The 16,088-nt window shown below is 42.4% G+C and overlaps 1 protein-coding gene and 1 non-coding gene across 3 annotated transcripts in view; one reads left to right on the forward strand and one right to left on the reverse strand.

Annotated features, from left to right (window-relative positions):
- The window catches only part of ADAM17 (ADAM metallopeptidase domain 17), a 49,741-nt gene that overhangs the window by 22,743 nt on the left and 10,910 nt on the right, over nt 1-16,088 (reverse strand). Inside the window, exons 3-5 of one of the 2 annotated variants that reach the window (XM_037151804.2) lie at nt 12,141-12,271; nt 11,124-11,212; nt 1,144-1,312 (exon numbers count right to left, since the gene is read on the reverse strand). In XM_037151804.2, the coding sequence (XP_037007699.1) occupies nt 1,144-1,312; nt 11,124-11,212; nt 12,141-12,271 (389 nt within the window). Of the gene's footprint in view, nt 1-1,143; nt 1,313-11,123; nt 11,213-12,140; nt 12,272-16,088 lie in introns of those variants that run through there. The other variant, XM_037151805.2, reaches the window with a different exon arrangement.
- On the forward strand, nt 1,416-1,519 carry LOC119054038 (U6 spliceosomal RNA). The gene has a single exon (XR_005083432.1). It is a non-coding gene; the product is annotated as a U6 spliceosomal RNA (small nuclear RNA).

Here is a 16,088-nt window from a genome sequence, read left to right on the forward strand (position 1 = left end):
AAGATAATCACACATTAAAAATTAGTTTGTGTTAACAGGTTGTTTTTCTTATCAAATAATCAAACTATTTAAGAATTTACTCATATACTAAACCCTGGCTGGTGTGGCTCAATGGACTTGAGCACCAGCCTGCGAACCAAAGGGTCACTAATTCAATTCCCAGTCATGGCACATGCCTGGACGGTGGGCCAGGTCCCCAGTAGGGGTGCACAAGATGCAACCATACACTGATGTTTCTCTCTTCTTTCTCCCTCCTTTCCCCCGTCTTGGAAAGTAAATAAATGAAATCTTAAAAAAAAATAATTTATTTACATACAAAATGCTAGGAATATTTTCTAAGGTTTTCAAAAATGAGGACAGTAGACTATTTCTCCAAGATGGTTGTTTTCAAATGACTCGAAATGGAGTTGTCCCAAACTGATCACCTCCTTCTCTCTACGCAGCAGAGAACTCTCATTACCAACTAACTTCTTATAAACTTATCTAAAGGTTGGTTTAAAACAGTATTATTTTGTCATTTTTAAATACCTGCAAATAAAGAATATTTCCCTCACAATATTTTTAAATTTTATTTATTTAATTTTAGAGAGCGGGAAAGGAAGGGAGAGGGGAGAGAGGACATCCATCAGGTGCCTCTCGCACGCCCCCTACTGGGGACCTGGCACTCGATCCGCTCAGCCACACTAGCCAGGGCCCCCTCAGATTACTTACTTCCCCTGTCCCCAATCTTTTTAAGTCCCATCTTTATTGTTACCACTGTTTTCTAGTGTTTTCATTTCTTACATTATAAGCAAAAGAATTAACTTTACCATTTCTGAACACAAGTATTTTCAACTTGATAAACATTTTTTAAATCAATTAATAATCACCCCTGCCCTGTCTGGTGTAGCTCAGTGGATTGAGCACAGGCCTGCAAACCAAAGGATTGAGGCTCGATTCCCAGTCAAGGCATGTGCCTGGGCTGCAGGCCAGTTCCTAGTGGGGGACACACAACAGGCAACCATACATTAATATTTCTCTCCCTCTCTCCTTCCCTTCCACTCTAAAGATAAATGAATAAAATCTTAAAAATAATAATAATAACAATAATAACCCCCCTACTGAACACAGCCGTAAAGCTAGGTGTTCATTTCTGAGTCTCACCATCATGGGGCTCTCTGTCTATCAGCCCTTCTGGAAGCAAATCTTCATTGTCCGCCTTTATGTAACCACACACTTTTGAAGACTGGAAACGTGAAACATTCTTGATATCTTCAGATTTATAAACCAACATTCTTTTGTCTTTAGTATCATTAATTAGTCTCCAAAGTGGCTGAAATAGAAAAAATGATAAGACGGAAAATATAAAAATTTATAAACATTAAATTCTTACATCCTTTCATGTTTTTGTTTTGCTTTTTTAAAAACCCTCACCGGTGCTCACTTCGGCAGCACATATACTAAAATTGGAACAATACAGAGATTAGCATGGCCCCTGCGCAAGGATGACAGGAAAATTCGTGAAGCGTTCCATATTTTTAAAAAGAAGTAACGGGGACTTCCGCCAAGATGGAGGCATAGGTGGATGTGCCGTGCCTTCTCACACAACCAAGATTAGAGAAAACTAAATATTAGCAACAGAAAACACAGCCAGAACACGGAAAATTGAACTTTTCGGAAGTCCGTTAACAACAAATTCTTCAGCCTGACTGGTAAGGGGCGAAACCAGCGGCTGGCGGAGCAGGGTTGCACAGGAGGACTCGGCCAGACACACTCAGGCCCGTGGAATCCAGGCGCAGGGTCAGACCTAGTGAGCGACCCAGCGAGCGACCAGGTGAGCGACCGCGGGGGAGACAGCCGGGCCCGGGGCTGCGTGTTGACTGAGGTCGAGCATTTGTGCACGGGTGGACAGGCGAGGGAGTGGGCGGTTGGACCGGGCCGGCAGGTCCCCACGGCAAGCGGCAGTGGAGGGTGCCGCCATTTCCCTGCTCTGACCCCACCTCCACATACAGTGTCATAACCCAGCGACTCTGAGTGGCCCGGCCCAGGTGAACCACCTAAGGCACTGCTCCTCCGCACCCAGCTGTGAGAAGCGGCAGAGGGGGTCGCCATTTCCCCGCTCTGGCCACACCCCCACAGACAGCGTCACAACCCAGCGACCTGGGAATCCAAGGCCCCGCTTCTCACATTTAAAGGGCCCGAACAGACCAAGAATGGCGCAGGAGGATCTCAGAGCCCCAGAGCCAATAGATCTAAGCGATGAAGAAATAGCAAAACTCACAGACCCACAGTTTAAAACATTGGTGATCAGGATCCTCACAGAACTGGTTGATTATACCGACAAATTAGACAAATATATGAAGGCGAAACTAATTGAAATGAATGGAATTGCACAGGACACCAATAGCAATGAAAAGGAAACTGGGACTCAAATCAATGGAGTGGACCAGAAGAAAGCAAATAATGGCCAAACAGAAAAGAGTCAAGAAGCAAGAATTCAAAGAAATGAGGAGAGTCTTAGGAACCTCCAGGACATCTTTAAACGCTCCAACATCCGAATTATAGGGGTACCAGAAGGGGGAAAGGCACAGCCACCAGTGGAAAACTTATTTGAACAAATAATAAAGGAGAATTTCCCCAATCTGGCAAAGGAAATAGACTTCCGGGAAATCCAGGAAGCTCAGAGAGTCCCAAAGAAGTTGGACCCAAGAAGGAACACACCAAGGCACATCGTAATTACATTAGCCAAGATTAAAATGAAGGAGAGAATCCTAGAAGCAGCAAGAGCTAAGGGGACAGTCACCTACAAAGGAGTCCCCATCAGACTGTCAGCGGATTTCTCAAAAGAGACCTTACAGGCAAGAAGGGGCTGGAAAGAGGTATTCCAAGTCATGAAATCTAAAGACCTACAATCAAGATTGCTCTATCCAGCAAAACTTTCATTTAAAATGGAAGGACAGATAAAGTGCTTCTCAGATAAGATCAAATTCAAGGAGTTCATCATCACCAAGCCCTTATTATATGAAATGCTAAAGGGACTTATCTAAGAAAAAGAAGTTAAAGAAACATGAACAGTGAAAGGACAACAAACTCAGTTATTAACAACCACACCTAAAACGAAAGCAAACTAAAAGGACAGCTAGATTAGGAGTGGAAACATAGAAATGAAGATCTCAAGGAGGGTTAGCAACAGGGGAGTGGGAGGAGGAGAAGGGGGGAGAAGGTACAGAAAATAAGTAGCATAGACAGTAGATAGAAAATAGATGGGGGGCAAGAATAGCATGGGAAATATAGAATCTAAAGGACTTGAGACACATGGTCATAAACTAAAGGGGGGGTAATGGTGGGGATGAGGGGTAGGGTGGAGGGGAATAAAGGGGGAATAGAACAACTGTAACAGCATAATCAATAAAAATAAATAAATAAATAAATAATTAAAAGCACCTAAATTGAAAAAAATAAATAAACAGAGAATGTATCGAAAAAATAAATAAATAAATAAATAAAATAAAAAGAAGTAACATACAAGGGAGCCCCAATAAGGTTAGCTACTGACTTCTCAATGGAAACACTCCAAGCAAGAAGAGAATGGCAAGAAATATTCCAAGTAATGAGAACCAGAGGCCTACAACCAAGGCTACTTTTACCCAGCAAGGCTCTCAATCAAGATAGAAGGCCAAATAAAGAGCTTCCAAGACAAAAGAAGTCTAAAAGAATATGCTTCCACCAAACCAGCCCCACAAGAAATACTAAAAGGACTGCTTTAAGGAAAGAAAGGAAAAGTGAGAGACAGAGAGGAACACAGGTACAAAAATAGCAATGAATAAGTACCTATCAATAATAACCTTAAACATAAATGGATTAAATGCTTCAATCAAAAGACACAGAATAGCTGAATGAATAAGAAAGCATGACCCACACCTATGCTACCTACAAGAGACCCACCTCAGGACAAAAGACCATCACAGACTAAAAGTGAAAGGCTGGAAACAAATTTACCAAGCAAACGGACAAGAAAAAAAAGCTGGGGTAGCAATTCTCATATCAGACAAAATAGACTTCAAAAAGAGGGCCATAAAGAGAGACCCAGAAGGTCACTTCATTATACTCAAGGGAAAAATCCACCAAGAAGACATTAACATCGTAAATATATAAGCACCCAACATAGGAGCACCCAAATATATAAAGAAAATCTTAGAGGAATTCAAGAAAGATATAGACAGCAACACAATTATAAGTAGGGGATTTTAACACCCCACTATCAAAAATGGACAGATCTTCCAAACAAAATATCAACAAAGATATTGTGGCATTACACAACACCCTTGATGAAATGGACTTAACTGCTATATACAGAGCCCTTCATCCCAAAGAAGCTAAATACACATTCTTTTCAAATGCACATGGAACATTCTCAAAGATAGACCACATGATAGGACACAAAACGAGCCTCAACAAATTCAAGAAAATTGAAATCATACCAAGCATTTTCTCTGACCACAAGGGACTGAAATTAGAAACCGACCCCAAAGGAAAAAACCCAAAGCACCCAAAATCATGGAGACTGAATGGTGTGCTATGAAACAAAGAATGGGTCAAGAATGAAATTAGGGAAGAAATCAAAACATTTCTGGAAACAAATGAAAATGATCTCACAACAACCCAAAACTCATGGGACACAGCGAAGGCAGTCCTGAGAGGGAAGTTTATAGCAATACAGGCCTACCTAAAGAAGAGAGAAACATTTCAAACAAACAACCCTACCCCACGCCTCCAAGAACTTGAGGAACAACAATAAAAACAGCCCAGAGCAAGTAGAAGGAAGGAAATAACCAAGATCAGAGCAGAACTAAATGACATAGAGACTAAAAGCACAATTCTAAGGATCAATGAATCCAGGAATTGGTTCTCTGAAAAGATAAACAAAATAGACAAGCCTTTAAAAGTAGGCTCATCAAGAAAAGAAGAGAGAGGACTCAAACACAATCAGAAATAAAAGAGGAGAGATTACATCTGATACCACAGAAATAGAAGGGATTGTAAGAAATTACTATGAAGAACTGTATGCCAAGAAATTTGAAAACCTAGGGGAAATGGACATATTTCTAGAAAAATATAATCTTCCAAAACTTAATGAAAAAGAAACAGAAAACCTGAACACACCAATAACAGCAAAAGAAATTGAAGCAGTAATCAAAAAACTCCCATCACACAAAATCCCTGGACCAGATGGTTTCACAGGAGAATTCTACAAAGCATTTAAGGAAGAGCTAACCCCTATTCTTCATAGACTATTCCAAAAAATCCAGAAGGATGGAAAACTCCTAAACTCTTTTTATGAAGCCAGCATCATCCTAATTCCAAAACCAGATAGAGACACAACAAAGAAAGAGAACTTCAGGCCAATATCGCTGATGAACATAGACACTAAAATCCTCAACAAAAAATTGCCAAATCGCATCCAATAATATATCAAAAAGATCATACACCATGACCAAGTGGGATTCATCCCAGGGATGCAAGGATGGTTCAACACTCACAAATCAGTAAATGTAATACATCACATAAACAAAAGCAAAGACAAAAACCACATGATCATATCAATAGATGCGGAAAAAGCTTTTGATAAGGTACACACCCATTTATGATAAAAACACTCAGCAAAGTGGGAATAGAGGGAGCATTCCTCAATATAAAAAAGGCCATATATGAGAGACCTACAGCCAATATCATACTCAACGGGCAAAAATTAAAAGCTTTTCCACTAAGATCAGAAACAAGACAAGAATGTCCACTTTCACCACTTCTATTAAATATAGTTTTGGAAGTTTTGGCCACAGCGATTAGGCAAGAAAAGGAAATAAAAGGATCCAAAAAGGAAAGGAGGAAACAAAACTGCCACTGTCTGCAGATGAATGATAGTGTACATGGAAAATCCTACAGAGTCTACCAAAAAACTGCTCGAACTAATTAATGAATTTGGCAAAACAGCAGGATACAAAGTCAATATCCAGAAATCAAAGGCATTTTTGTATACTAACAATGAATCAGCAGAAGCAGAAATCAAGAAAAAAGTCCCATTCGATATAACAAAAAGAAAAATAAAATATCTTGGAATAAACCTAACCAAGAAGGTAAAAGACCTGTACACAGAAAACTACACAGCACTAAAGAAAGAAATCAGGGAGGACACGAACTAATGGAAACATATACCTCGTTCATGGATTGGAAGAATTAACATCATCAAAATGTCCATACTACCCAAAGTAATTTACAGATTCAATGCAATACCTATTAAAGTACCAATGGCGTATTTCACAGACATAGAACAAACACTTCAAAAATTTATATGGAACCATAAACGACCCCAAATAGCAGCTGCACTTTTGAGAAAGAAGAACAAAGTAGGAGGGATTACAATACCTGATATCAAAATGTATTACAAGGTCACTGTAATCAAAACAGCCTGGTACTGGCATAAAAACAGGCACACAGACCAATGGAACAGAACAGAGAGCCCAGAAATCAACCCAACTCTCTACAGTCAATTAATATTCGACAAAGGGGGCAGTAACATAAAATGGAGTAAACATAGCCTCTTCAATAAATGGTGTTGGGAGAACTGGACAGCTACGTGCAAAAAAATGAAACTTGAGCACAAACTTACACCATACACCAAAATAAATTCAAAGTGGATAAAAGACTTAAATATAAGCCGTGACATGATTAAAGTCCTAGAGGAGAACATTGGCAAGAAAACTCAGATATTTGATACAGCAACATTTTTACTGATATGTCCCCTAGAGCAAGGAATATAAAGGAAAGAATAAACAAATGGGATCTCATCAAAATAAAAAGCTTCTGCATGGCTAAAGAAAACAGTATTAAATTAAAAATACAACCGACTGTATGGGAAAACATATTTGCCAAGGATGCCTCAGACAAAGGTTTAATCTCCAAAATATACAGAGAACTTACACGACTCCACTCTAAGAAGACACCCAACCCAATTAAAAAATGGGAAAAGGACTTGAACAGACACTTCTCCAAGGAGGACATACAGAACATCCAGAGACATATGAAGAGATGCTCAATACCGCTAGCTATCAGAGAGATGCAAATTAAAACCACAATGAGATACCACTTTACACCAGTCAGGATGGCTATCATAAACAAAGCAACAAACAACAAATGTTGGAGAGGTTGTAGGGAAAAGGGGTCCTTAGTTCACTGTTGGTGGGACTGCAGACTGGTGCAACCATTATGGAAAACAGTATGCAATTTTCTCAGAAAAATAAAAATCAACCTGCCTTTTGACCCAGCAATTCCACTGCTAGGATTATATCCTAAGAATCCTAAAACATTAATTTCAAAGAATCTATGCACCACAATGTTCATAGCAGCGCAATTTACAATAACCAAGAGTTGGAAGCAACCAAGGTGCCCGTCAGTAAATGAATGGATGAAAAAATTGTGGTACATATACACAATGGAATTCTATGCTGCAGAGAGAAAGAAGGAGCTACTACCCTTTGCAACAACATGGAACTGGAAAGCATTATGCTGAGTGAAATAGGCCAGGCATTGAAAGACAAATACCATATGATCTCACCTTTAACAGGAAACTAAACAACAAAACAAACAAGCAGAAAAAAAACAAAGACACTGAAATAGAGAACAAGGGGATAGTGACCAGGGGGGAGAGGGGAGGGAATTTAAGGGGGGAAAAGGGGAGGGATTTGGAGGAACAAATATGAAGAACACAGGGACGAGAACTAAGGGGGGTGGAAATGGGAGGGAGGTGGGGAGCACGGGGTGGGGGGGGCTGGGATGGAAGAAATAGACAAAAAAACTGTACTTGAAAAATAACTAAATAAAATTATTAAAAATAAAATAAATAAATAAAAACCTATCATCCGCAAACAAACAACAAAAAACCCTCACCTGAGGACATGCCTACTGACTTCAGAGAGAGGGGAGGGGCAGGGAAGGAGAGAAGCATCCATCGCTGCCTCCAGCACAGGCCCTGAGCAGAGACTGAACCCACACCCCAGGGCATGTGCCCTGACCAGGAATCGAGCCCACAACCTTTTGGTGCCGGACGACACTTCAACCAGCTGAGAGCCACACCAGCCAGGGTCCCTTGTTTTTAGATAACATTCATTTCCCGGTTATTAAAATGACGAGTCGTTTCATCAAAAATGAACCATTCCAGTTTTCATCATAGCGTTTCTATGCTGGTAATTAAAGGCATGGGCTATTCATTCTTGGCGTCATCTGCACACAGAGAGTGTGGTGCTGCACGAGCTGTGAGGTCTTTTAGAACAAGCCCCCCTTTGCACCCACTGGCACTGTTCCAGGCGACGGACACACAGCAACGCAAGTCAGACACAGTTTCGGTTCTTGGGCTTTTTCATTCCAGCTTCCTTAACGCCTGCCTTTTATGTAGAGGGAAGAACACATTTTCATGACAGAAGACTAAAACCTTGTAGGAATATGCCTAGAATTTATTAGTTTCATGGAAAGCAGTTTTTTAAAAATCTTCACTTACAAGATTATAGGGCCTCGGTAAATCAGAACTAACACACTGGAATGATGACCCAAGTCAACAGGATTTTTCCGCTGCCATATTTTGCCCTGCGGAATGCACTCTTGTGTATAATGCGCACCCACATTTTGCTACTGATTTCTGCCTCAAAACTTTGGGCAAAAAAAAAAAAAAGCCCATTAAACATGGCAAAGTACAGTAATTTAAAATCAAGTTCCTCTCTGTAGGGAACTGGTCTCATCAGAACTGAACGGCCTGTGGGAAACGTACGAAAAAGATATGACATTTATATACACATACACACACGTTTGTGTGTGCACCTCCATCCTGGAAATGAAACTAACATCACAGGAAAACGCTACTTCACACCCACCAGGAAGGCGATAATCAGAAACACACCCAGTGACGGGGATGGGCAAGACTGTGGACCCCTGGTTTATACCCAAGAGAAACGAAAACAGGTGCTCGGACGGAAACTTGTCCACCGATGATCACAACACTGTTCACAGTGGTCGGAAGTGAAAGCAGCTCGATGTCCCACTGGAGCCCGAATGAGCAGAAAGCAGTGGGAACGAGCACAGTGGGGTCTTACTTGGTGACAAAAGAAATGAAGCTCTGACACAGGCTACAACGTGAACGGAACCTGAACACATTCTAAGTGGAAGCAGCCAGTCACAGCACATCGTGCACTGTGTGACTGCGCTCATGCGACGTGGCCAGGCAACCCTGAGGGGAGAGCACCAGATCCGAGGTTGCCTGGGGATCGGTGGGGGGGGTTGGTGGGCTACTAAAGGGTAAGAGGTTTCTTTTGGGGGTGATCGAATGTTCTAGCATTGCTTGTGGTGATAACTACGCAACTCTATAAACAAAATTAAAACCACCAAATCATGTACTTTAAATGGGTACCTTGTACAGTATGTGAACTGTACCTCAATAAAGCTGTTAAATATACACGTACATATTCTTCTTTCATAATCCGTGTTCAAGGCAGATTTAAGAAACAGTGGTTACAGAGCCTCAGGGCCACCTAACCAGCTCCTGGGCTGCGGCAACCTTCCCTCGGCCCACACAGAGGAGGAGAGATTTTTCAGCATCCTGGTACTAACACTTCCAAATTCACGTCCACAGCTTTGCAGTACAGCCTGCCCAGCTCAGAGAAAGACAGCAGGCTTTGGGGTCAGAGACACCTGCGTTCAAACCTCTACTGTGCCTCGTGCCACAAGCCTGGGACCTTATCTGAGTGTAGCTTTTCTCACTGCGTAAAGTAGTGATAACACCTATTTTAAAGATGATGCAAAATAAGGATCCGGTTATATATTAAGATGTCAAAACAAAGGTAGCTGACTGTCACTACCACTAGAAGTAGTAAACCCTATTATCACCATCACAGTTAAGTCACTGGGAGAAACCCCCTGGTGAAGGAGAGATGAGAGGCGAGAACGCCCACTGGACCGGAGAGCGAGGGCGCGACACCGCGTGTCGGTGCCATCACCACTGCCCCCAGTTCTCCTCTTTTCCTAGAGACACAGAACCACTTCCACCCACAAATCTGCTGTTTTCCGGGCTGGGACCTGACTCATGGCCGTGTGTCTGGCCCGAACGTGACCGGATGCTCTCCGTTTCCACGGCCAGAACGCCGATGAGAGTGGCCAGGGCCCGAGTTTCCCACAGTTCCCTCTTTTAACCTCGCAGAGTATAAACTATCACCACCCTTCACTGATCTTGCATGTCCAGAGCATCTAGAAAAAACAGGGGAAATGGACAAATAAGACTTCACCTTCACCCTTGAAAATGTTTACACTTATAGCAGGATTATTAAACAAAGAATAAGGAAAAAGTGAGTCACGAGGGAAAGTCTTCTCTTCCTACTGTGCACCCCACATGACTTTTATTCAGTTACAGTACTTAGAAGCACGGGGTGCGTGTCGCCCTGCTGGTGCGGCTCGGCTGGGTAGAGCATCGTCCTGCACACTGAAAGGTCACTCGTTCAATCCCCGGTCAGGGCCCATGTCCAGGTTGTGGGTTCGATCCCCAGTCAGGGTGTGTGCGAGAGGCAACAGACCGATGTTTCTCTCCCACATCAGTGTCTCCCTCCCTCTCCTCCTCCCGTCCCTTCTCTCTAAAACCAATAAGCACGTCCTCAGGTAAGAATTAAAAAAAGAAAATACAGGGTATATCTTATAATACCTTCTTAGCTGTTTGTAAAAAAATACTATCTTCTTTTTTAAAAAAGTCATCTAAGCCCTGGCTGGTGTAGCTCAGTGAACTGAGAGCTGGCCTGCGAACCAGACGATCACGGTTCAATTCCTAGTCAGGGCACATGCTTGGGTTGCAGGCCAGTTCCCAGCAGGGGATGCATGAGAGGAAACCGTACACTGATATTTCTCTCCCTCTCTCCTCCCCTTCTTCTCTAAAGATAAATAAATTAAATTAAAAAAAATAAAAATATATTTAAATAAAAGTCATCTACTTTCCTGGTTAAAATACTTTAAATACAAAACGAAAATGAAGTATCATTACAGACTTTCGTCTTCTTAAAACAACTGAGAAAGAACTTTTTAAAAATACATGCTAAAAAGTGCGTGTGCAGGTTTACCTCGATGTTATATTCTGCCGCATCTGTGTTGATCCGTATTGTAACATCATCGTCTCCTATATGGGCTAGAACCCGAGAGTTAGGTTCACCTAAAGAGAAAAAAAGACCTTCCATTATAAAAAAAAACTATATCAAAAAATAAACTACACACAGCTGCCATTACAAAGCAACGGAGCCCTTCCAAGAGCAGCCCACACAGAGGCCGCTGCTGTGTCCCCCCAACTGGCCAGTCTCCCCCACGGGGGCCTCGCTCCAGCCACCTGAAACCCACCTCGTTGCCTCCGTTCTCGTTTGAGAAAGACCTAAATCTGCTTTAGAACAAAACAGACCAATGTGTACATTTCCTTCTGAAATAACTTTGCCCATTTGGGGGTAAGAAACAACTAAGAGGAAGCAGAGGCATAATTTGGAACACGGAGGTCTTGAACTAGACTATCTGACATTTTTTGGACAGAGTAAATAAGTATTTATTATTTTTGTAAGTGAACAAACTAAATTTTCTTTAAAAAACATTTTGTGATGCAGATGAACAAATAAAATTTTGCAATAGCAAGCACGTTTTACATAAGCAATCAAATTATAGCATGCCATGTGACAATTTTAACGCCATTTTTTCTTATTGTAGAAAGATCCAGAACTAAACCACAATTGCTAGCTTGATACAGTTTCTTAAATAAATACATAACAGGATCATAAAGTCAAGTGTTTTATCTCCTAGCTTCCCTGTTTAAAATCTCAGAAGGATGTCTACAATCCTTTTCTGGAGAAAAGAGGTTAAATTCTTATCCCCAGAGAGGATGTTCATTGTCATTATCAAAGTAGCCAGCTGGTCTGACATGCTGGGAATACCCGCATCATCCCGTTTGAGTGTCTGCTCCCAACCCAGACAGCTCACGCAAAACAAAGAGCAGCAGTTCTGACAGCCCTGCTCCCTCCTCCCAGAAACGAATGTACGGCCCAGTGAGACGTGGACCTTGAACCCAGACACAAAGGCAGGCAGACAGGCCGCGCACTCACCGACCACGTGCCCGCTGAAGAAGTCTTGCCACCTGACGCTGTACTCGCTTTCGTCTTTGCCGTCCACCACCACGACTTTGAAATTTCGGGAAAAGCGTTCAGTGCTCGACGTCAAGTACAGTCTGAAATGCCTAAAGAAGGAATGTATCTGAGTGTACTCCAGGACCACGAAGCGGAAGCCTGGTTTTCACTGAATTAAACTTTCTTTTAAAAAAGTTGACATGCAACTTTAACTACTGTTTTACTAGGAACTTAGAGCACTATATCGCCTCTAAAACAAAGAGGCTGACTTCTCTAGCTGTGAGACTTTGGCGGACCAAGAGCAACTAGAACTGGGGAAAAAAGATGGAAGCAGCTTAGGCCTTCATCTTCTCTGGAGACGCTGCAAGAACTCGAAACACACACATCTACATGCTGTAAGTCGGCGTTCTGCTTGTCTCAAAAACTTAGAGATTGGCACCGTTAGCTGCCATTTACTGAGCACTGACTCAATACGAGATGCTCTGCTTACCTCACCTACACTTCACAGAGTAAAAACTGCAGCCTGGAGCTCACTCAACATACTCCAGGTTTTACAGCTGGTAAATGGCAAGAATTCTCCAGTTTTATAACTGAGTATGCAAGTTGCCTTGGTTTGTTCAGAAGCCTGTACTATGCTGTCTCTAGCAATCAATCTGATCTTACTGCTGTGAAAAATTAATAAATGCTACTTTTCTGTATTTAAAAGCACTCATGCTTTTTTCTCCTTCTAAAGAAAACGTATCTTGAAAAAAATTAATCCACAATCCTGTAAGAAAAATAAATACAAGGCAAAAAGCAAAACAGACATTAAAATACTACTACAGCTCTTTAGTTAGCTTAATATTCTTTTGTTTTTTACGAGTTTTAGACCTGACTAAAAACTGGGCATGGGCTCAGTGGATTGAGCACAAGCCTGTGAACCAAAGGGTCACTGGATCCATTCCTGGTCAGGGCACCTGCCTGGGTTGCAGGCCAGGTCCCCATTAAGGGGTGTGTGAGAGGCAACCACACATTGATGTTTCTCCCCTTCACTTTCTCCTTCCCTCCCCCCACTCTAAAAATAAATAAAATCTTCAAAAAAAAAAAACTGGGCACAGTGGGCAAGAAGTTTTCACTGATCATTTACAGAGCCCTCTCAGCGTGGCCATGAACCCCAGAGACAACGAAGGGCACCTTTTCCATCTCAGCCACGGGAACGGGTTTTGCAGTGGTGCTGAAATATGAAATGTTACTTCCCATGGGTCTGCACGAGTCTGAACGGCCTGCAAGCATCTAGACTGAGACTGTCTCCATGGCAACGAATATTTTTAACGTTTCTAAGCATAACAAGGTAATTTTAGTTTGCTTGTGTGTGTGTGTTTTAATGGTCACGGGGAAGGAGACAACAGAACCTTATTTCAGAAAACTCTGGAACGCCTTCTCCTGAAATAGACCCTCCCACAGCATTCACAGGCGGGACTTTTCCCCCATCGGCTATGCAGAGAACTCTGAAAGGCATCCCCAGTAAAAATGTCTTTTTACTTACTTTTAGCGCTCTCCAGGAGTCTCAATATTACTTTTACTTAATGTTCTGTCCAGAAAAACCACTGGAATTGTACTCTTCATTTTCAACACTTAATAATCTGCTCTACTGTAAAGATAACGGCCAACTGACGGTAAAATTCCTGGTTTTTTTAATATCTAATCCACAGGTGGCAAACACAAGGCCCGTGGGCCACCCTCTGCCTTGTTTTATGCGGCCCGGCACCTTGTTTCTACCGGGGCAGCACTGAGCTCTCGCTTCACTGTTAAGGAGCAGTCACATTTACACCTAAATTACATTCAGCCCTTTGAAGGCAGCCAACCACAAAGCTGATGTGGCCCCCGGTGAACATGAGTTTGACAGCCCTGGTCTAATCTTTACCTTTCAGTTATAAAATCTCCAGTAGAACTTTAGTCAGAATTTATATTTTACTCTATCTTCCCAAAATTATGTGAAGTCATGTACTTACACAGACTTCTTTTAGCTTTTTCGTTATCTTTCTGACTTTTTAAATTTTTATTTTATTGATTATGCCATTACAGTTGTTCTATTCCCCCCATTCATTCCCCTCCACATCCCCCACCCCTACCATTCCCCCCCCTTTAGTTTACGACCACGTGTCTCAAGTTCTTTGGATTCTGTATTTCCCATACTATTCTTGCCCTCCTATCTATTTTCTACCTACCGTCTATGCTACTTATTTTCTGTACCTTCTCCCCCCTTCTCCTCCTACTCCCCTGTTGCTAACCCTCCATGAGATCTTCATTTCTATGGTTCTGCTCCTGATCTAGCTGTCCTTTTAGCTTGCTTTTGTTTTAGATGTGGTTGTTAATAACTGTGAGTTTGCTGTCCTTTCACTGTTCATATTTTTTATCTTCTTTTTCTTAGATAAGTCCCTTTAACATTTCATATAATAAGGACTTAGTGATGATGAACTCCTTGAATTTGATCTTATCTGAGAAGCACTTTATCTGTCCTTCCATTCTAAATGAAAGTTTTGCTGGATAGAGCAATCCTGGTTGTAGGTCTTTGGATTTCATGACTTGGAATACCTCTTTCCAGCCCCTTCTTGCCTGTAAGGTCTCTTTTGAGAAATCTGCTGACAGTCTGATGGGAACTCCTTTGTAGGTGACTGTCCCCTTAGCTCTTGCTGCTTCTAGGATTCTCTCTTTCATTTTAATCTTGGCTAATGTAATTATGATGCGCCTTGGTGTGTTTCTTCTTGGGTCCAACTTCTTTGGGACTCTCTGAGCTTCCTGGATTTCCCGGAAGTCTATTTCCTTTGCCAGATTGGGGAAATTCTCCTTTATTATTTGTTCAAATAAGTTTTCCACTGGTGGCTGTGCCTTTCCCCCTTCTGGTACCCCTATAATTCGGATGTTGGAGCGTTTAAAGATGTCCTGGAGGTTCCTAAGCCTCTCCTCATTTTTTTGAATTCTTGTTTCTTCATTCTTTTCTATTTGGTCATTTTTTTTCTTCCTTCTGGTCCACTCCCTTGATTTGAGTCCCAGTTTCTTTTCCATCACTTTTTGTTCCCTGTGCATTTTGCTTCATTTCAATTAGTTTAGCCTTCATATGTTCCTCTAATTTGTGATTAAAATCAACCAGTTCTGTGAGCATCCTGATCACCAGTGTTTTGAACTGTGCATCTGAAAGTTTTGCTATTTCTTCATCACTTAGATTTATGGGCTCTGGGGCTTTGAGGTCTTCTTGAGCCACTTTTGGTCTGTTCGTGCCCATTAAGTATGAGGAGCGGAGCTTTAGGGGCGGGGCGGGGCCTCCAGGGCAGGGTCGCTGGGTTGTGACACTGTATGTGGTGGCAGTGTCAGAGTGGGGAAATGGCGTCCCCCTCTCCTGCTTCCCGCCGCTGGGTGAGGAGCAAAGCCTTAGGTGTGCACCAGGACAGGGTCGCTCAGGTCACTGAGTTGTGACGCTGTATGTGGGGGCGGGGTCAGAGCCGGGAAATGGCGGCCCCCTCTGATACCTCTCGCTGCTGGGGCCTGTTGTCTCACCGCCCACTCCCACTCCCTCGCTGGTCTATGTGCGCACGAATGCGGGACCACAGTCAACCCACAGCCCTGCCCCCTCACTGGGTCCGCCCTTTGCAACCCCACGCCTGGGATCCATGCGCCTGAGTCTGTCTGACGAGTTTTCCTGTGCAATCCCACTCCGCCATCTGCTGGTTTCGCCCCTCTTACCGGTCAGGCTGAAGAATTTGTTGTTATCGGACTTCCGAAAAGTTCAATTTTCCGTGTTCTGGCTGTGTTTTCTGTTGCTAATATTTAGTTGTCTCTAAACTTGGTTGTGTGAGAAAGCACGGTGTCTCCACCTATGCCTCCATCTTGGCGGAAGTCTCGGATCTCTTTCTGACTTTTAAGGATTTACAGTAACTACAAACTGGTGTT

This window comes from Artibeus jamaicensis, unplaced genomic scaffold, assembly GCF_021234435.1.
Source record: "Artibeus jamaicensis isolate MK-2021 breed Jamaican fruit bat unplaced genomic scaffold, CSHL_Jam_final contig_465, whole genome shotgun sequence".
NCBI classification, from domain to species: Eukaryota; Metazoa; Chordata; class Mammalia; order Chiroptera; family Phyllostomidae; genus Artibeus; species Artibeus jamaicensis.